The 22,572-nt window shown below is 43.6% G+C and overlaps 1 protein-coding gene and 1 long non-coding RNA gene across 3 annotated transcripts in view; one reads left to right on the top strand and one right to left on the bottom strand.

Moving 5' to 3' along the window:
• Window positions 1–5,759, bottom strand: part of pde7a (phosphodiesterase 7A) — a 132,675-nt gene extending 126,916 nt beyond the window's left edge. For both annotated transcript variants that reach the window (XM_041190498.1, XM_041190499.1), the window contains exon 1: window positions 4,812–5,759. In XM_041190498.1, the coding sequence (XP_041046432.1) occupies window positions 4,812–4,955 (144 nt within the window). In that variant the 5' untranslated portion in view covers window positions 4,956–5,759. The remainder of the gene's footprint in view (window positions 1–4,811) is intronic.
• Window positions 5,023–20,133, top strand: LOC121279339. Its single transcript, XR_005943366.1, has 4 exons — window positions 5,023–5,143; window positions 6,343–6,550; window positions 10,111–10,154; window positions 20,041–20,133. It is a non-coding gene; the product is annotated as an uncharacterized LOC121279339 (long non-coding RNA).
• The last annotated feature ends 2,439 nt before the right edge of the window (window positions 20,134–22,572 follow it).

Below are 22,572 nucleotides of genomic sequence, written 5' to 3'. Positions count from 1 at the left end.
CATACAGACAAAATACATAAACATGTGCTCATGCGCAGGTGTAACATAACATTTGTGGTTGATTACAAAAACTTCACTTTTGAACTTCACTTGGTATTACTTTCTATCAAATGAACCTGCCCAGTCACAAACAACAAGTGGGAGAACAACCTCATCAAGTTCAAATCAATGAAACAAAGTTACAAAATTTTGATGAAGTTAAATTTGACACAAAGTCAGCCATTTCAGTGTTGTTATTATAAGTTATTAGCACAAATATACTTTAATGTTGTTACTACTTTATCACTTAAAATGTTCATCACAATTATTTTACTTCTTGTCAAAAAGCAGAATACTGTGGATGTTGGAAATCAGAAATAAAAGCAGGAAATACTCAACAGGGCATGCAGCATCTGCTGAGAGAAAGAGTTAAGGTTTCAGGTTAATGACCTTTCATCAGAACTGAGAAAAGCTGGAAAGTAATAGGTTTGCTCAATCAAAACTTCCCAGTTCTGATGAAAGGTCATGGAACAGAAACTTTGTTTCTCACACCACAGCTGCCTGACCCAAGTATTTCCAATATTTTCTGTTTTTATAGTATATGTGTTATGCAGCACAAAGTGATGTCTGTAAATATTGCTGGATATTCTTTAATGATTGAAGTAAATATATATCAAAAGTTGACACATCTTATGTTTTATATAAGGTCAGATTTTCACTCTTCTGGTAGGTAGTGCGAATCAGGAAACTTCCTGGCTTGCCACACCCACATCGGGAGAAGCTGCCCTGCAGACTTGACTTTTGCTCCAGGCTGGCAGCTGCAGGATGGTGTCAAGCCCACCGCAGATCGGAGGCGGCCACAGGGACAGCCGAGTGCCAAGGTGGGCTTTTAAACAGCCTGCCTCGGTTCTCTGGGACTCTGTCCCAGTTGTTTCCTTAAAATGTTAGCCCTCAACGCCCATCAACCCTCACAACCACTTGCCAACGAATGCCAACCCATGTCACCCACCCACCATCTTTTTCTTTTACATTCTTCATGCCAACTGACCCAGTATACATTATGGGCAGATCTCAGAAGCCATGTTGAGATGAAATAAAGTTTAAATATCTCTTACAGTCTTCAGTATTTAAAAACACTCCCAATCATGAAAGCCCATTCAAAAATTTTAATTCTCAAGTACATAATTCCTTATAAAACAAATAGGCTTGCAATCCTAACCCCACAAGGACAGCGAATTCTTTAATAACCTCTTTGAGCTGTGAACTTAGGACCCCTGCTGAGATAATGATATGTTGTAGAAAGCAACCAAGCATTAATAACATAATGATAGCCCTTGAAGAAATGTCAAAAAACTGCTACTATAACTAAAATAGATTTTTTTCATTCTCACTTAATTTTTTTTAAAGCTTGTGTGTCAAATGGCTGAGGATTTCAAATAACTTCACATCATGACAATTATGCAGATCTTACCCACCCTTCAAGAACATTATGTCTACTCCAAAATTTGAGACTCCCACTCTGCAAGTTAAGGCCATTGAAACAGCCAAAAGGGGATCTGTTTGAACTCAGCACGAATTTCAAACGGCCCTGCTGAGTTTGGGTTTCCCTTGTGTGAATCACACCCCATCCCCTTTCCTGTACCAATGAAAATGGAATCTGATGGAAATGACGGTGAGACCTCCAACTCTGCAAAAATCCAGGCTTTAGACTCGTGACTGCATTTCATTTGAGTTGAAGAGCTGGAATGAATTTCAGCCTTAAAGAAAGACTACAATCTGCCACAGAATCTTGAATGGGGGTGTGAGCATGGATGGGAGGGCGATGGTATTAGAAAATGTGCCCATGAGCATCCATGAAAATGGAACAGCACACCACCCTCAATTATTAAAGCAAACAAGAACAGTTTAATATATTTACTTGAAGCCATATCTGAGAAGTGGTTTGAGATAATACTAGATTAATACATTTTGTACCTAGCGAGTGGATTGCAAAGGCCCAGTAGGCTGTGATGCTCAGTCTCAAAGGTCCTAAAAACTAATTTGCTGTGTTAATTTTTATTAAACTCTTAAAAATTTAGTTTAGTATGGGGGATACCTGAGGCTCATTACATGCAGTGCCTGCACAATATAGGTCATCCTGAAAATCTTGTGCCTGGGAATTGTGGCCAACTGCTGGCACTCAAGCTCAAAGCTTCAGCTGGTGGAGCAACTGGAAACACACTTTCACAGGAGGCAGATGGGTTGAAAACGCAACTCCATTATTCAAGAACGACGGGGGGGCAGGGGTGGAGAGAATGTCAGGAAATTATAGACCTGTCAATCTACAGCTGTTATAGAGAAGTTATTGGAATCTATAATTGGGGACAATGGTGGAGCACTTGGAGAAATTTGCACTGATGAGAAAACGAACTTATTTGTAATAAGCAGGTCACGTCTAATGAACCAGATTTAATTTTTTGAAGTAACAAAATTAGTAGACAGGGAAATGTCCATGGGTAGAGTTTACATGGACTTCTAGAAGGCAGTGAGGTCCTACACAAGATACTATTCACTGAAATTAAAACTCGAGGAATTAAAGACAAACTATTGCATCAGGAGGTACTATTGCATCAGGGGATAACAATAAGAGTGGGGATAATGGGCATGTACCCGAATTGTAGGAACTGACTACTTATGCCCCAAAAGGATCTGTGCTGAGGCCTCAACAATTTATTATGTGTGTTAATTACTTCAATAATGTAACATTAAGCCATTATATCCAAGTTTTCACATTACACCAAGGTTGATAATATATTAAATAGTGTAGATGACAGCATAAAATTAAAGACATCAATAAAGTGAATGGGGAAAAAACTATGGCAGATAGATTTCAATGCAGGTGTGTGAGGTCATCCATTTTGAACTAAAAAAAAGATAGATCAAAGTATTTATTCCAGTGGTAAAATGCTAGGAACAACAGAAGTCCAGGGAGATTTAGGGAGTCCAAGTCTACATAATAGTCATCTGGAGTACTGCATCCAGTTCTGGGCACCATACTCGAGAAGGGATGTGAAGACTTGAGAGAGTATAGAGGAGGTTCACAAGAATGATTCCAGCGATAAAGTTATAAGGATAAAACGGAGAGGTTGGGACTCTTTTCCTTGGAGAAAAGGCGGCCAAGAGGAGACTTGATAAAGGTATTCAAGATCCTGAGGGGTATGGACAGGGTAAATAGTGGGAAACTGTTCCCACTCAAGAAGACATCAAGAACTAAAGGACACAGATTCAAAATAATTGGCAAAAGGTGCAAACGTGATGTGAGGAAAAATTTTTTTCACCCAGAGGGTGTGGGAGTTTGGAATAAACTACTCGAAAGGCTGGTGGAGGCAGGTTTGATTGAGGTATTCAAAAGGGAATTGGATTGCTACCTGAAGAGAGGGAGAGAATGTGCAAGGTTATGGGGATAAGGCAGGGGAATGGGGTGAGGTGGAATGCTCTTTCAGAGAGCCAGTGCTCGATGGCCAAATGGCCTCCTTCTGCACTGTAAAGATACTGTGATCACTCAAATGTAGTGGTCAGGTACAAAAATAAAATCCAGAAGGCTAGCAGAATGGTAGCCTTTATATCTAGAGTTCTAGCCTATGAAGGAAAGAAAGGCTTGCTACTGCCATACAAAACCCTGGTTAGACTACAATTCCAAACTTTTTCAACACAAGGACCCTTTTCCAAATAGATTAATAATCACAAACGCCCACCATTTTTTTATTCTTTCATGGGATATGGGCATCGCCAGCATTTCCCTCAAGAAGCTGGTGGTTCAATGTGCGCACCATACAGACTTGAGACATATATTGCCATTCTTTTTTTAGTTGCTGGGTCAAAATCTTAGAACGTCCTAATCAAAAGCATTATGGAAGCACCGTCAACACAGACTACAATGATTTAGGGATGTGCAATAAATGTTGGCCTTGCCAGTGTCACCCACATGCCAAGAATTTATTTTAAAAGGCCCTGGAAAAACATGGAGAACAAGACTGAACTTCATTATCTATGTTCAAATGTCCTGCAAAGACCTGTACATAAAGAATGACTTACTGGACATACATCCAAACTCCAGCAATATCAACGTATTCAGGACAAGAAAAAAAATTGCAAGAGCAAAACACTGCAGATACTGGAAATGTGAAATAAAAACAGGAAATACTGGTAACACTTAGCCGATCTGGCAGCATCAGCAGAGAGAGAAACAGGGTTATAGACCTGAAACATTAACTTTGTTTCTCTCCCCATACATGCTATTGAGTATTTCCAGCAGGAAAAAAACTGCCTATGAACTCTCCCAAAAGCTCAGCATGGTATAATCCTATGAATATTTCAGGAACATAAGAGATTCAAACTTTGGTCTGTAATGATTTAACCAATCTCAAAACAGCAGGGGCGGACCTGCCAAATCTAGTATATCCAGCAACACTCTAATCTCCAGGAAAATTTAAACAGGTTTGCGAGAATGATGATACGTTACACAATCAGCACCAAGACACCTGGATGCCAGGGCCCTGTAGTTATATTCCCAAACACGAATCATCATTGAGGCGTTTTATAATAAAACAAGTCATTTTATAAATGAATGTAACCAAGGGAAAGTACTTAAGCAAATACTTGAAACAATGGTTGGTGGATATAAATTACGTGCACCCATAAATGAGGTATTCACAAGAATAACACCAGTAAAGACGAATTAAATAAAGATGGAAATTCAATTGGTGTAAATTAGAGGGGAAATGTGAACTGAGCGAGGATTTAAACATGTAGAAACAGGCAGACAATAATCCGGAGAGCCGGCGGCCTCTTACCTGAGACAGGACTCTGGGGTTAGCGCAGCCGAACAGGGACGAGCTGGAGCTGAAGCTGATGGCGCCTCTGCGGCTCAGGACGTGTTTGGGTACCGGCCTGTCGAGGGGCAGCACCGGTAACTGGTACTGGTAGCATAGTGCCATTGGAGCGGGAGCCGAGCCTAACGGGCACTGGCGGAACGAAACACAAACAGCGCTGACAGCAAAACTACCACAGCTGCATCGAGAGAAAGAGCAGGAACCGGGCCGAGGCCGGGGCCGGGGCCGGGGGAGGTCGGACACACGCCGCCCGGGGCAGCGCCTCTCTCCGCTGGCTCCCGGGCCGGCTTCAGGTATCTCGGTTCCCGACCGAAGACGAGCACTGGCCGATCTCAGCCACTAACTCCCGGGCACAGCCGCTTCCTCCCAGGCCCATCTTCGGGCGCTACCTCCGGAGCGGACGGGGTTTATTTTCTTCTCTTTTTCCGCCCTCGCTTCTGCCAGCTCCTATCGGAGAAATCCCATCGGCGGCGGGAGCGGGAGCAGGCGCGGCCCAGACACGGAGGCCTTCCCCCTTCTCCTGCTCTTTTCCTCTTCACAACGTTTCCTCATGTCTCGCCGCCTCGTCCAAAACACGGCATCTCCGACCTGCAGGGACTGAGCGCTAGCTACTCCCGGGCTTTTTCTGTTCGCCGGGGCGGGGGGGTCCCTGACGCTCTGGCCGGGCTTCTCCTGTGCCGGTGATGGAGCGGGGCCGCTCCGGCCACTCGGAGTGCGGGCGATGCTGTTGGCTCCGAGCTTCGCCCAGCAGCCAAGCTCCCTCCGCAATGTACCCACAACAATCCGCTTGAAATCACACGCACAAACTGCAGAACAAATAATCCTCTGCTCAAGCGGCCGGCCGCAGATTTTGTTTTCAGAAACCAACCACCTGCCAAAAAGGCTTTTGTGTGTGTTGTAAAGCAAGAAATAAAACAGGCCAATTACAGACAGGATACTTTTTACAACAATTTTTCTTATTGGCACATTTCATGTTTTTAAAATGTTATGTGAAAGCTCATTGGATAAATGCGATGGCACTGCCCTGAGCTTCCCACGTTACTAGAGGACCCCTGTACTAGAAAGCGTATAGAGTGCAGATAGGGTATTCCTGCAATCTGGGTTTGCCCTGAGGCTGATGAACATCAGTGTAGGTAACCACCTCCTTATGACTCATAGCCTACAATACGTTCATGTTATCAACTTTGCTGAGCACACAATTGCATTGATTTGTAGTAGCTTATTGCATTAAAACAAAACTATGTTTGGCATGAATAGTAAAGGGTGCATTGATGATGGTAATCAAAATACACAATTACTCTACGTAATTGATTTTATTATATTTCTTGCTGGACATGACTTTCTGTATAGTCATGCTATTTTTGAGAAAACAAGCTTTGTAAACCGTTATGTTAACAAGATATTACATGCAAGTTTAAAACTGCAGTTGTAGCTTGGCTCTTACCCAACCTATTGGTAAGAAGTAAAACCTATTTACATGTTTTCCTTCTAGCACCAGCTGTTATAAAAGCATTCAAGTTTTCTGTGCATCGAATTTGAACAACATTCAATTTATATAATCAAGACACTGAGCTTTGTTCTATATCCAGGCTCCTGCCAATCAATTATCCGGACTCCGAGTTAATGATGTGAAGGTGGCTGACTTATACGTTTTAACAAATAGCATCTATTTGCTTTCCATTTACAATTTGGAACAAAAGGTTTGAGAGAACCACATGCTGTATATTTGGTATTGTGTACTAATGTTTTACAAAGGAAGTGGTTCTTACTAGATTGAAAGAAAAACATTGATTACTGGGAACCTGAAATAAATTTGATGAAAGCTCCCACTCAAAGTATTTTTTTTTCTAATAAGCATTTCCAGAATTGTATGTTTTTATTTTTTCTATGAATGAAGATAACTAAAATCAGTACACATTTACAACTGATTTGCTCATAATGTACATAAGAACAAAATAAATAGAGGTAGGAGAAGACCATATGGTCCCTTGAGCCTGCTGCACTACTCAATATTATCATTGCTGATCTTCTGCCACAACTTCACTTTCCCACAATTCACCATATCCCTTGATTCCCTGAAAGACCAAAAATCTGTCTGAGTCTTAAACATACTCTGATGGAGCATCCACAACGCCTTAGAGTCCCTTTTCCTGAGGCTGTGTGCTGGATTCCCCAACTACATATAAACATACGAATTAGGAGCAGGAGTAGGCTACTCGGCCCTTTGACCCTGCTCCTCCATTCAATAAGGTCATGGCTGATCTGATCGCAACCTCAACCCCACATTCCTGCCTAATTACTCCTAATAACTTTTCAACCCCTTGTTAATCAAAATTTATCTAGCTCTGCCTTAAAATATTCAAAGGCTCTGCTTCCACTGCCTTTTGAGGAAGAAAGAAAAAATTTCTCCTCATCTCTGTCTTAAATGAGCGACCCCCCCCTTTTTTTAAACAGTGACCCCTAGTTCTAGATTCTCCCACAAGAGGCAACATCTTCTCTGCATCCACCCTGTCAAGACCCTTCAGGATCTTAAAGGTTTCAAATAAATTGCCTCTTGTTCTTATAAACTCCAATGGACAGAAGTCTAATCTGTTCAACCTTTGCTCATAAAACAACCTGCCCATTCCTAGAATTATTTTCTTCTAATGTATTTACATCTTTCCTAAAATATGGAGACCAGTGCTGTGCACAGTACTCCAGATGTGGCCTCACCAGTGCCCTGTACAACTAAAGCATAACCTCCCTACTTTTGTAATCAGTTCCCCTCACAATAAACGTTAACATTCTATTAGCTTTCCTAATTACTTGCTGTACCTACTTAATTTTGTGATTCATGCAATAGGACACCCAGTTCTCTCAATCTCAGAGCTCTGCAATACCTCACCATTTAGATTATATGCTTTTTTTTTTATTCTTCCTGCCAAAATGGACAATTTTACCTTTGCCCACATTATACTCCATTTTCCAGATCTTAGCTCACTGACTTAACCTATCTTTGTCCCTTTGTAGTCTCCTTAGGTCCTCTTCACAACTTATTTACCAATCTATCTTTGTATCGTCAGCAAATTTAGTAACCATACCTTCAGTCCCTTCGTTTCTATAAATTGTAAAAAGTTGAGGCCCCAGCACTGATCCCTGTGGCACACCACTCATCACATCCTGCCAACCAGAAAAAGACCCATTTATGCCAACTCTGTTTTCTGTCAGCTAGCCAATCTTCTATCCATGCCAATATGTTATCCCCTACACCATGAGCTTTCATTTTCTGCAATAACCTTTGATGTGACACCATATCAAATATACACCACCCCCCCCCCCCCGGTCCCCTTTATCCATAGGACATGTCACTCCTTCAAAGAACTCCAGTAAATTGGTTAACTAGGGGAAACAATCTCGCAATGTCTACCCTATCAAGCCCCTTGAAAATCTGATATGTTTCAATCAGATCACCTCTCATTCTTCCAAACTCCAGAGCGTATAGGTCCAATTTACTTAGCCTCTCATCATAGTACAACCATTTCATCCCAGTGAGCCCTTACTGTACAGTTTCCAATGCAAGCATACCCTCCTTTAAATATGAAGAGCAAAACTGCACACACTACTCCAAGTACGGTCTCACCAAAGCCCTATACAGTTGTAGCAATGCCTCTTTACTTTTGTACACTGATCCCCTTGCGATAAAGGCCAACATGCAATTTGCCTTTCTAATAGCTTGCTGTACCTGCATGTTAGCTTTCTGTGTTTCTTGGATGAGCACACCCAAGTCTCTTTGAACACCAACATTTAGAAATTTCACACCTTTTTAAAAATATGCTGCTTTTCTATTCTTATGACTAAAATGAATAACCTCACACATCCCCACATTATGCTCCATTGGCCACCTTGTTGCTCGCTCACTTAATCTGTCTAAATCTCCTTGCAGCCTCTTTGTGTCAGCCTTATAGCTTACATTCTCACCTAGCTTTCTATCATCAGAATACTTGGATATATTACTCTTGGTCTCTTCATCTAAGTCATTAATATAGATTGTAAATAGCTGAAGCCCTAGCACTGATCCTTGCTGCACTGCACTAGTTATAGCCTTCCAACTTGAAAATGTCCCATTTATCCCTACTTCCTGCTTCCTGCCTATTAACCAATCCCCTATCCATGTTAATATGTTACCTGCAACTCCATGAGGCCTTACTTATGTATTAATCTTTTGTGTGGCATCTTATCAAAGTATACATCATTTATGGATCCCTTTATCTACCCCATCAATTACATTCTCAAAAAACTCTAACAAAATTGTCAAAAATGATTTTGTTTTTGTAAAACCATGTTGATTTTGTCTGATCATACTAAGTGCATTGTTGACTTCCTTAATAGTAGATTCCAACATTTTCCTGACAATTGATGTCAGGCTAACAGGCCTGTTACCCTGTTTTTTCTCTCCCTCCTTTCTTAAATAGTGGTGGTATGTTTGTGAACTTCCAGTCCACTGGGACTATTGTAGAATCTGGGGAGTTTTGGAAAATCATGACTAATGCATCCACCATGCAGCTGCCTCTTTTAAACACCTAGGCCATCAAGTCCTGAGGATTTTTTGCTCCAATACTTTTTCTCTGCTGATATTAAGTATCTTAATTTCCTCACCCTTATTATCACCTTGGTTACCCTTTATTTCTAATATGTAATTTATGTTTTCAACTGTGAAAACAAACACAATTTGTTCAACAGCTACGCCATTTCCTCATTCCCAATGTTATCTCCTGTCCCTGCCTCCAAGAAACCAACATTTACTTTAGCTACTCTCCTCCTTTTACATACTTGTAAGAGCTCTTACAACTTGTTTTTATGTTCCTGCCTAGTTTACTCTCATATTTTATTTGTTCCCTTTTTATTAACTTTTTGATCACTTTTTGCTGGTTTCTATATCATTCTCAATCCTCGGACTTACTATCATTCTTTATAACATTATAAGCCTCTTCTTTTAATCTAATACTATCTTCCACTTTCTTAGTAAGCCACAGATGGAACTGAATGTTGTTTTAGTTGAAAATTTTGAATTGTTTCTTTAAATGTTTCTCACTGCTTAACATCAACCTCAGCCAGCTGTTACATAGAAAACACGCTAGAGTGCCTAGACCTATTGTTTTCAGCATTAGCAGGATGCTATTAATAAATTAATCTTTTTATTCTTTATGGTCTTTTTTTCCTTCTGGAAAGTTTCCATAGCTTTCATCTGTGCTTTTACATTCTTCCCATATGTTTCAATTAGGCACCACGAATGGGTGTGCACCTCATTGACAGTAAATCTAGAAGGTAGGTCTTTAACATTTTTATTCCATAAATTTTGAAGAAAGACTTATTTTTTTAAATTACTCTTTTCTTATTGATGATATAGTGCTTGTAATTTATTTTCTTTGACCTTAATGTATAGGAGTGCCACTGATATATTGTGGTTGTGCAGCTCTGTGTCTTAGAGTCATTACAGTATAGATGGAGGCCACTTGACCCATTGTGTTTATGCAAGCTCTCTGTAGAGCAATCCAATCAGCCACATTCACCTTGCTCAACCTCCATATCCTTGCAAGTTCATTTTCAACAAGGGGAGGATTTTCCCCTCGGTGGGCGGGCACAGTGAGCCCCAAGCACGATTTCATGCTGGTTGGCCAATTAACAGCCAGCCAACATGAATCACGTGCTGAAACGCTCAGCGCTGCCTGGATTGGGGGGAGTGGAGGACGAGCGCCGAAGACAGCGCATGTGTGCGGGTGCACTCAGTGAAAGCTCCCCGAAGGCACAGAGATGCCTTAGGGAGCTGAAGAATTTTAACATGAAAAATAAAGAATGGAAAAATAAGGGAAGTCACATGAGCAGGGACATGTTAAAAATTAGTTTTAATTTTTTTAAATAACTGGTCAAAACCTTATCCCGCCCGTGGATGAGGTTTCGCAAAGCATGCAAAGGCCGCTTGCCTATTCGCCTGCCCACCAACAGAACGGTTGGACAGGCAGTGAAAAATTCCATTTAATTTATTGATTAAGTCGTGGGCGTGCTGCAGCCTCTTGTGCACGATCACTGAGTGAAATATTGCAAGAGTGCACAAAGATGGCAGGACGCTTGCCCAATGTCACTGCACACTATTTTACTCCCGTTCAGGTTGGGTGCATGCCGGTCTGACAAGGGAGCAATTCTGTCCCAAGTGCCTATTTAATTTCCTTTTGAAATAATTGTTTATCTTTGCTTCCACCACCCTTATAGGCAGAGTGTTTCAGGTCATTACTATTTGCTGCGTAAAAAATTCTTTCTCACGTTTCCCACAACACCTCTTGTCCAAAACCCAGAATCTGTATCCCTTTGTCCTTGTATGGTCAGCTAATGGGAAGGACTCTTTTTTTTGCCTATCTTATCTAAATTGCCATGATCATCTATTAAATCTCTCCTAAATCACCTTTGTTCTGAGGAAATATATCGCCGTTCCTCCAATGTCTCTGGGTCAAAATTCTGGAGCTCCCTCCCTAACAGCACTGTGGGTATACCTACACCACATGGAGCACAGCGGTTCAAAAAGGCAGCTCACCACCACCTTCTCAAGGGCAATTAGGAATGGGAAATAAATGCTGGCTTAGCCAGCGATGCCCACATCCCATGAGTGAATAAATAAAACAACTCCAGCTTCTCTAACCTAACTTTGTAGCTAAAACCTCTCATCCCATTCTGGTAAATCTCCTCTATTCTCTCTCCAGGACCCTCACATCCTTCCTAAAGTGTAGTGACTAGAACTGGATGCAGTACTCTAGTTGTAGCCTAACCATAGCTTTATAAAGATTCAGTGCAGCCTCCCAGCTTTTGCAATTCATAGCTCTATTTTTGAAGCCCAAGATCCCATATATAATAATAATTGCTCTCTCAATTGGCTGAATTTTGTACGGCCAATGGAACCAGTTGAGAGCGTGTGGGGTCAAAAAATCAGGGAGTGATGAGCTTGCCTGGAAACCTGATGTCGTGACATCAGTTTATCGGCAGCAGGAAAATTCCAAGACAGCTTTGCCACAACAACACAGTGAGATTGCAATTAGAATGATTGAGCAGATACTTAACATGCAATTTTGCAGAGGGTTCTGAATTTAATCAGCAGCGCTGGTTAAAGATGGCAGTACTGAGGTGAGACCTTAGAGCCTCCTCAGGAAGTCATCCATGAGGAGCACTGGGTAAATGCAGAAAGGAAAACAAAGGGCTGGCAGACATTAGACAACAGCAATGCGGCATTCATGGCAAGGGCGGGAAAAAGGGGTTGCTGCATTCAAGGCAAAGTTGACACAGAGGGTATACTCCATTCACAGCAAGGAAAGGTGATGAGCAGAGGAGTTTCCATTCATGGAAAGGATGGGCACAGAGGGGACATTAGCATGTTCAAAGGAGAGTGGGAAGGGAAAGTTAATAAAGGCAGGGTCAGAACATGCAAGGATGAGAGATCAGCGAGCATGGGTCTCATACACTTAGTCTTTGTAGATCCACATGCTGGACAGCAGAGGCTCCGGGGGAGGCACAGCCAGTTGTCAGCAGCCTATCCGCAGCAGGGACTCACCTCAACTACTGGCAAATGTCCTCCCCCTTAGTCAGTCCCTCAGGTTGAACAATGACTTGCTTCCATTCCAGTTCGATGGATTCTGAGATGGCTGATAAGTCCAATTCATGATCTGAAGACTCTACCACATGTAGGGCAGGTGGTGCTTGAAGGGCTGGGTAGATGAGTTGTTTGAAGGTTTGTGCTCCCTCTGATGCCTCAGCTTTGCCTCTGCATATTCCCAATTGTGTTAGGTGCCTTCTCGGATTAAGCTTCTCCTTTTTGGTCGATCCCAAGCCAGGGACTCCAATGAGTCGGCAGCTATGTTTGATCTCTTCAGAGATGCTTTGAGGACATCCCTAAAGCGTTTCCGCTGTCCTTCTGGGAGTCTCCTGCCACAACTAAGTTCTGAGTAGAACAGTTCCTTCATGAGTCTGGTGTCAGGCATATGAACATGTCCCACTTAGCAGAGCTGATTTTGAATGATCAGTGCCTCGATGCTGGGCATGTTGGCTCAGGATAGGACACTGCTATAGGATAGACTGTTGGAATTCCTTTCTTGCCACCCGATTTGAAGGATCTTGAAGGACTGCTTGAGGTGGTATTTCTCCAGTGCTTTCAGTTGCCTGCTGTAGGTTGTCCAAGCCTCCAAACCATATAGGAGCATGTGGATCACTGCTACCCTGTAAATCAGGACCTTTGTCTTGGGTTTCAGATCCTGGTCCTCAAATACCCTTTTCCTTAGTCTGTAAATATCAGAGCGCAAGAGTCAGTGAAGACTGCGGAGCCTGTCACCAAGTTACGAGCCATGCTTCAGAATGAGCTAAGACTCAGGGGCTTTGGTGGAAACCCAACACCCATGGCCCAGAAGATCACTGTGGCACTCACCTTTTACACATCTGGATCTTTCTTGAGATCCATTGGGGACATGTGGGGTCTCCCAGACAGGAGCCTACCGCTGCATTAAGGAAGTGACCGATGCCTTGTTCAGGAGGGCCAGGGACTACTGTTTTTCCGGACCTCACTCACCTTCATGGATGGATTCTTCAGGACAATAGCTACCCATTTAAGAAATGATCATTGCTGCCTGTGCAGAACAATCACACTGCAGCAGAGGAGAACAACACCTGCCATGGGTCCATCCAAATGATCATCAAGCAGCCCATTGGGCTACTGGAAATGAGATCCCAATGCCTTAGTCAATCTGGTGGAGCATTCCAGTGTGTCACAACAAGGGTCTGGCATATTGAGGGGCACCATTGTGCTCTCCACTATCTAACACAGCAGAGAGGGAAAGCCATAACTGATCATCAGTCTTCACCCGATGAGGAGAATGTTGGGGAGGAAGCTGAGCAGGCAGCTAAATGTGAGGAATCCCTTGAGCCATAGGTGAGGGACATTGAGAGATGCACAATAGAGGCTCAGGATAATCTTCTACCTCCTCAGTTCCCGCCACCATGATGCCTCTTCTGAATGAACTGAACAAAGGCTCAGCTCAAAATATATTGCCTGTTGCTCCTTCTGTCACCCAGGTTTATCATGCACACTCACAGAGCTGAAAAGGAAAGCCAAAGCAACCAGACCCTGCGCTGCAATCCATTGAGCAAGTAAAGGTGAAACTAATATCTGCCAAGGTACAAAGAAAAGCATGAGAGATTTTCTACAATGAAACTGACCTCCCTTTATTTAAAGTCTAGAAACAACCACCTGCAAGACCCCAAGTGCATCTGGATGGTGGTCTTCATGTGCTTACAGGTGCTCCTACGAAGTTCTGACCCTGCGCCTGCAGCTGTGGCAGAGGCAGGCTGCTGAATGTGGTACCCTATGGCCTGGGATGACCTTGGCAGCCGGCCTCTGACAGCCTGAGGCCTAGAGACCTGAAAGGCTCTTGTATAGGAACAGAAGCTTCCACAGTATTCGCTGTTATTGGAGCTGCTGTCACTGGCAGATAGGCTGAGGAGCCACTGTCCTTACTCAGAGTGTCCTGAGAGAAGCCCCTAGTAGCGGAGGGCAGCCATTCCTCGTCCCTTTCAAAACACATTTGCACCTCCCTGCTGACCAGAAAAGGGTGAGAACCTGGTGGAGACTCCAGGTGCCTTGTTCCCCTCTCACCTGTTGTGCTGAACTCATGGACAATGTGATGGTATGCAGAGCTGCTGCCTTCTGCAGGATCTGGCTCTTCATGAGGGTGTCCAACCTCTCAATGGAGGAAGCCATGCGTGCACATACCTGAGATATGGCAGCATTCATGGCCAGGATGGATTCCTCATCATCTGCTCATGACAGTGCATTGACTTTAGCAAGTGTGCCAGATATTCCCTCACATCACACTACAACGCAAGCATTTTCTGTGCTGCCGGCACCAGAGGCTTGTCATAAACTTGTGACTCAACGTGGGCCTGACCTCCCATAGTCCACCAATTGTTAGTTGCCTGTCCTGTAACCTTCGTTGGTTACTCGGACAAGCGTGAAGTGCTCTCAGCAGTTTGTGACCCAGAATCTAAGCGTGACCGTGTGCCCACCAAGATGAGAGTATCTGCACTGGTGGTGGGTGCTGGGCAACAATAGGACGGTGTCTTATTTAGGTTATTTAGGCATCATGATGTATAGGCCTTCCCATGGCAACCTTGCCTTCTTCAGAAGTCCAGAAAGCTGGTAGTAGGCACATGAACACTTCCCCCTTTCCTGAGTGTTATGGCTACCTATTCTCCTTTGAGCAGGTAGTGACACTGTTAGTCTTTCCATAGAGATAAATGGGACACTTGTCCAGGTGGCAGGCCTGCAGCCCCTGATGGGGGCTCCCCAATGCTTCTCTCTCTCTCAGCCGCTTACGAGGGATGTAGTGGGTTGGGGGGAAGCTCAGACAGAGGGCTGGCTATCCTAGAGGTGCAGCCATATATCTATCAGGGCCTCTTTCTGCCTCGGCTTCTTGCCATCCACTTTGACGCCAGACAATGTCCAAATAATGCTCTCTCCTGTGTAAGCACATGCAGCCCCAAAGAGAAGATCGATATGGAGGACACCTTGGTGGAGGGGAGGTTGTCATTGACCATGTTGTGGTATTGGACTCAGGTTTGGCAAATGACCCTATGGCTGCTGACCTCTGCAATCTCTGTCCAGGCTTGCTTGGTCAGGCGGAAGGATCTCTTCTTGCTGTCTTTTGGAAAGAGGACCTTTCATTTGCAACTTGGAGGAGAATCTGCAAGGAGACATCACTAAATTTTGAGGCCACCTGATGTCTTGCTGCAAACATGGTTTCTGTTGGCTCCTGGTCGGTCCATTGGGTGTGCAGTCTTGGTGCTGGAGAGCAGGAGGGTCCAGTAGCTACAGCAGATGGGGATTCAGCAGCAGTACTAACAGAAGCAGAGGGGAAACGACCTAGGCTGTTATGGGTCCCTCACATGATCCACTCTCCCGACCGCGTACCCATCGAGATGAGACTACCTGCGCTGATGGCGGGTGCTGGGGAACGATAAGACAATGTCCTATTTAGGTCATTTAGGTTTTGTGTTATATAGGTCTTCCCACGGCAACCTTGCTTTCTGGGTCCTAACCCCAATCCCATGTTGAGCTCACCACATGGCCTGGATGTGGTCCAACCCAACCTGGGCTGCCCACATTGCCGACTTTCAAGGTGGCTCAGGAATCGGGCCTTAAAAGGCTCCTCAATTAACAATAATGGCATTTGACTCCAAGCCCCTCATTCAAAATGGCCCAGGGTCTGGATGATGGCAGCGAACTGGCACAGAGGCCAGCAACTCCAAATTTCTTCACCCGCCTGCGTCCGATCCAGGCCCTGGTCCTTTTAAATGCAGCCCATTAAGTCTATATTGCCTCTCCCTTTCCCTTCTGTCAAAATGAATCACCTCACACATTTCTTTATTAAATTTAACCTGATCTTTCTGCTATAGGCTATCTATGTCTTGTTGCAGTCAACTGTATTGTCCTAACTGTCAGGCGTACCTCCAAGTTTGCTATCACTGGCAAACATTTGAAACTTTATTCTGTATTCCAATAACCAAAGGTGGAATTTTCCATGTCCACTGGCGTTGGTCGTGCTTGGCGACGTGAGTGGAAAATATGGCGAGAAGGCCAAAAATCTGTTTCACGACATCATTAATGGCGGGCCACGTTTCCCACCATCGCATGTTGGGAACCTCATTGTAATACATTTGCATATCATTATAAGCCCAGCTCACCGGAATCATCCCCCCACGCTGGATTGTTCAAGCACATTGGCGTGATTGCTCACCGATATGTTTCACAACAGCTTATATAAGGCATACACTTGGTGGGTTGCACTTCGCTTGGGACTTCAAGGTTTGTTTGCCTACCTTGCTTCGGTCATCACTCGCAGTCATTAGCACCAGGCTTCACAGACAGCACCACATCGTTTTTAGGGGGACTCACAGACAGCTCTACCTACCAGATCAGTCATAAGGCATGGGTGGCTTTTCAACAGCTCCAGAGCTAGGACTTGCTTAGGGAAGGGGGAGAAGTGGCCTCAGGCAAGGGAAGAGGCTGCAGGATGACGGCTGTACTGGGGGAGGAGGATATCCCAAGGTGTGTGTGGGGGCACATGTTGACCTGTGCAAATAGCCTCAGGATGGTAAGGGCTGAGGAGGCAGTCTCCAGAGGTGAGGCCAGATGTACACGTGAGGGTGTGTGTGAGTGAGTGGTGATGTCCCTTGAGCTGGCAGTGAGTGAGATGCCAGTGAATGTGTGATGGGTTGAGTATGTGAGTGATGAGATGGTTGCCTTAATCTGGCGGCATGGATGCGATCATTTATCCAGTATCTGCATTGGATGGCCAACCTCTTCTGTGCAGCATTGGCACTGACCACCACTGCGATCGCCTACCAAGCCGGATTGCTAATGATGCTGCCTTTCCTGCAGCCAGAGGAGAGGTAGAGGACATCACAGCAGGCCTCCATGGTGCCCAAAAGGCATTCAAGGGATGCATTGCTAAACCTGGGGGCTGCAGTCTTCTTGCCTTTCGGAGCCTTGTCTCCTTTGTAGCAGCCCTGGGCTGGAAGCACTGAGAGATGTGCACGCAGCTGTATTTTAAATATGGTGCCCAGCGTGATGAAGTGACGAGGTGACATCTTGATGGGCAAATTGGAGCTCGCCCTCCGTTGAAACAGCGTGTTTCTTGGGAATGCATAATTAATGTGGCGGGATTGGGACGATATGGAATGAGAAGCCACCATTGCAGCCAATAGCTAAAACATAGTTTTTCCTGCCCATTGCTGCACTTGGTGTAAATCTGGGACAATTCCGCCCCAAGTCATTTGTATATATTAAAAAAGTAGTAGTCCTAGCACTGAATCTTGGAGAACACCAATTTCTACCATCCTCCATTCAGAAAAACAGCGATTTAACAAGACTTGCTTTTTACTGTCCTTAAGCCAATCTTTTATCCAAGCTAATCCTGACCCCCTTTTCCATGGAACTTAATTTTGTTAACCAGCTTTTTATGTGGTATTTTGTCAAATGCCTTCTTAAAATGCTTTTAGGCAACATCCATTGCATTCCCTTCATCAACCTTCTCTGTTACTTCAGCAAAAAATTCAATTAGATTAATCAAGCATGATCTGCCTTTTACAGTCCACCCTGGCTCTCCTTAATTAACTCAAATTTCCTCAAGTGCCTTTGATTCTTTCTAAAGCATTACCCACCACTAAGGTTAAACTAACTGGCCTGTAGTTACTAGGAACATCCTTACACTCTTTCTTGAATAGTTATGGAACACTTTGTGCATCCTGGCTGGGAAAAATTTCACGTTTGGAAGAGACCTCAGCTTTATTTTACCTGACCAGGTGAAATCCTGTATGGAGTTTGTGCTAAGTGAATTGGGGATGCCTGGAGAATTGCTTTCTCCAACGCCTCCATGATTGCGTTTCTGCCTGTGTGATGCATTGTGTAAGGAAGTTCATCAAAGAACTCCAATAAATTGGTTAAATATGATTTCCCTTTCACAAACCCATGTTGCCTCTGTCTGATTACCTTGAATATACCTAAGTGCCCTGTTATAACGTCATTGCAAAAGTATCAGAGGAGAGTTGAAGAACTTTTTTTTTTGCAGCAAGTTGTTATGATCCAGGGTGGTGGAAGCAGATTCAAAAGTAAATTTCAAAAGAACACTGGATATAATACTTGAAAAGGAAACCTTTGCAGGGCCATGGAAAAAAACCATGGATGTGTGACTATTTGAATAGCTCTTTCAAAGAGCTGGCACAGGCACAATGGGCAAACTGGCCTCCTGTGCTGTAATGTTTTATAACATCTGTAGAGTTCCTGCACATTTTTGCCATTATCTACTGCAATTTTACATCAGTCTCCAATGACTAACAAAGTTTTGTACTCAGAATTTTGAAAGCAGGCCTTGTGAGTTCTGGATTTCTGAGATCGACAAGTGACATGAAAAATGACCTTTTGGACAGCAGATTCCTGCTCCCTTTCCACCACCAACTTCTCCTGTTTACCTGAACTTATACATTACATGGTGCACCTTCTTCTATCTAAATATCGAAATCCCCCTAAGTGGATGTTTCTAAACTGAGGCCTTTGTGGGTAGGAGCAAGAAATTTGAGCAGATGTGGTCTACTCAGCCTTTTTCCAGTTTCCTTCGTCCCACCTAGAAATACAGGAGGGACATAGGTTACAATGAAATCATTATAACAACCCCAGAAGTATAACTTACAACTGGAAGAGTCCTAGTCAGAGGACAAGGTACTTCACTGTATACTTTGATGTTGATCAGTGAATGAATAGGGTGAATGATACTACCAACCAGGAACTGGCAGAAGGTGTCCACCTCGCCATTTTCTACTCCTTTGATGTCATCCTGATCTCATCAAAGTTACTCAAAGCCTTCCTACTGTCTGGGTTTGCATCCTCTTGTCATATATAATTATCTCCAGGCAACAGAGAATTTGAATTGTGAAGTTCAAATTGTCAGGAAGTCATAAAAGATATCCGACTATTATTACATTGCCTATCATTACGTTTATATGAGTTATACAACAACATTCAGATGGAAGGTGATAGTTTTGTAAGATAGTGTGAAGAGCAGGAAACAATAAAGGAGAAAATTCAATATTTTCATGAGCACTTTTTGGGCATCAAATCAACATTGGGGACAAATTTAGGACCATGATCTCTCAAACCCGATCTCCCTGGAAGTGAACTGGCTGTCAAAGTTGGAAGCTAGTGACTCGTAGATGTGTACGGCATCTGTCTGAAACAGGCATTAGATGCTTTGCATAATCAAATGTAATCCTAATGCCGGCTATATGATGCAAATTGAAGTTGGTGATCAAATGGACAAAGCTTGCTACAGATACTTCAATCAGTTGTTCTGGGCCTTCAGAGGCCTACGCAGCATTTTTTAAAGGGATCATTGAAGGCTGCTCAAAAATATAAGGAAACTTCTAGTTGAACATCTGTTGAATCAGCATTGTCAGTCTTGCCAATTTGAGTTGAACATATTGCTGGAGGTTTCGTCACATGTCCTCTTGCTTCCAATTGTTTCACCCAATCCTTTTTTGCCTATTTCCAATACTTTTGTAAATCATAAATGCAAAAACGTATGTCTTAAATACCTCAGTAACTTTTCTTCTGGGTTTCTTGCAGCAGTCCTGGAGAGTTAGTAATCCTAACTCCTTTCCCCGAGCTAATGAATGCAAAATCCACCACATTCACCTCTCATCCAGACCATGCTCAGAATGGAATATAAACTCTAAGATTTTTAATTCAATAAACATTTATTCAAACATGTTTGTTGCTTAGCAAAGAGAGTAATTTTGACTGTATGATAGTGTAAAACGGAAGAAATGGAGTCAGCCAATGTTCTACATTCCTGAAAACCGCCTCCCTTTGCAGGTTCTCTTCTCACAGCTCTCCGTGGCCAACACTCAAAGGGTGGCCAAAGGAAAAAGTATAAGGAAAGGTATAAGGATATGCTCAAGGTCGCCCTGAAGCACTGTGGCTAACTGGAAGAAGAATGCTGCCGATTGCTCAGGATGGCACCACCTGGTCCAACAAGGCAGAAGTCACTTCAAGGCTCAGCAGCAAGGCGGAACAGCGATGACAGAGGAAGGAGAAGGAAGCCAACCCAGGCTGCGATTTCCACTCCCCTGCGCAACAACATGCCCCCACTACGGAAGAACATGTGGATCCAGAATTGGGCTCCTCAGTCATCTGAAGTCTCACCAAGCCTGAGGAACGTCATCCCATGGGCTCTTATCCTCATTATTAGTCTGCCATGTGAGACCTTATCAAAAGCCTTGCTGAAGTCCAAGTAGACCACATCAAATGCATTGCCCTCATCTACACACCAGGTCACCTCTTCGAAAAATTCAATCAAATTGGTCAGACATGATCTCCCCTGAACAAATCCATACTGACTGTCCTTTATTAATCCCTGCCTCTCCAAGTGTAGATTAATTCTGTCCCTCAGAATTGCTTCCAATAGTTTCCCCACCACTGACGTTAGACTGACTGGCCTGTAGTTCCCTGGTTTATCCCTTCCTCACTTCTTGAATAACAGTACCACATTGGCTGTACTCCAGTCCTCTGGCACCTCTCCTGTGGCCAGAGAGGTATTGAAAATTATTGCCAGCACTGCTGTTATCTCCTCCCTTGCCTCAGTCAACAGCCTGGGATACATTTCATCCAGGCCTGGAAATTTATTTACTTTTAAGACTGCCAGACCACTTAGAACCCCCTCGCTTTCTATGCTAATTTCTTTAATTATATCAAATTCCTTCCGCCTGATTTCCATACCCACGTCATCTCTCTCACTTGTGAACACTGACACAAAGTATTCATTCAGAACCCTACCTACGTCTTCCAGCTCCACACACAAATTACCACTATGGTCCTTATTGGGCCTTACTCTTTCCCTAGTTATCCCCTTACTCAATGTACTTGTAAAATAACTTTGGATTTTCCTTTATTTTACCTGCCAATATTTTTTCATGCCCCCTTTTTGGCTCTCCTAATTTCCTCTGTAAGTTCCCCCCTACACATTCTATACTCCTCTAGGACTTCCGCTGTTTTGAACCCTCGGTATCTGCCATAACCTTCCCTTTTTCTCTTTATCCAATCCTGTATATCCCTCGACATCCAGGGTTCCCTGGATTTGTTGGTTCCACCCTTTATCTTTACTGGAATATGTTGGCCCTGTACTCTCCCTATTTCCTTCTTGAATGAGTCCCACTGCTCTGATGCTGATTTCCCTGAAAGTAGCTCTCCCAGTCCACTCCGGCCAAATCATATCTGATCTTATTAAAATCAGCCTTCCACCATTTTAGAACTCTGATTTCTGGCCCATCCTTGTCCTTGTCCATAACAACCTTGAACCTAACGGAGTTATGATCACTATCTGCAAAATACTCCCCCACTGATACCTCTACCACTTGCTCAGCTTCATTCCCTAAAATTAAGCCCAGGACTGTTTGAGCAGGGGCTCGTGTCGAACCTTCTATGTACTGACTTGAAAAGCTCTCCTGGATGCATGTTAAGAATTCCACTCCCATTAAACCTATCACACTATGACTAACCCAGTTAATGTTGAGGAAGTTGAAATCCCCCACTATTACTACTCTATTATTTTTATACTTCTCTGAAATTTGCCTTCTGCTCTTCTGTTTTTCACTGACTATTTGGGGGCCTACAGCACACTCCCAGCAATGTGATTGCTCCTTTTTTGTTTTTCAGTTCTACCCATATGGCTTCATTTGAGGAGCCTTCTAAGATGTCATCCCTCCTTGCTGCTGTAATTGATTCCTTGATCAATATTGCGATACCCTCTCCTCTTTTACCTCTTTCCCTGTCCCGCCTGAAGACCTTATATCCTTGAATATTGAGCTGCCAATCCTGTCCCTCTCTCAACCATGTCTCTGTGACAGCAATGACATCATACTTCCATGTGTTAATTTGTGCCCTCAACTCATCTGCCTTATTCGTCAGACTCCTTGCATTAAAATAAGTACCATCCAATCTTGCCAAACTCCCTTGTGCCTTAACTGGCCTATAATTTCTATGCCTTCCAGACTCACTTGCTCTCTCTTTGAATTTTGGCTGAGCATCTCACCCTGCTGAGCCTCCTCTCAGGATCCCTTCCCCTGTCAAGCTATTTTAAACCCTTCCCAACAGCACTAGCAA

This window comes from Carcharodon carcharias, chromosome 6 (genome assembly GCF_017639515.1).
Source record: "Carcharodon carcharias isolate sCarCar2 chromosome 6, sCarCar2.pri, whole genome shotgun sequence".
Taxonomy (NCBI): domain Eukaryota; kingdom Metazoa; phylum Chordata; class Chondrichthyes; order Lamniformes; family Lamnidae; genus Carcharodon; species Carcharodon carcharias.
The sequence above is the reverse complement of the archived record's forward strand: the minus strand, read 5'-3'. Positions and strand labels throughout refer to the sequence as shown.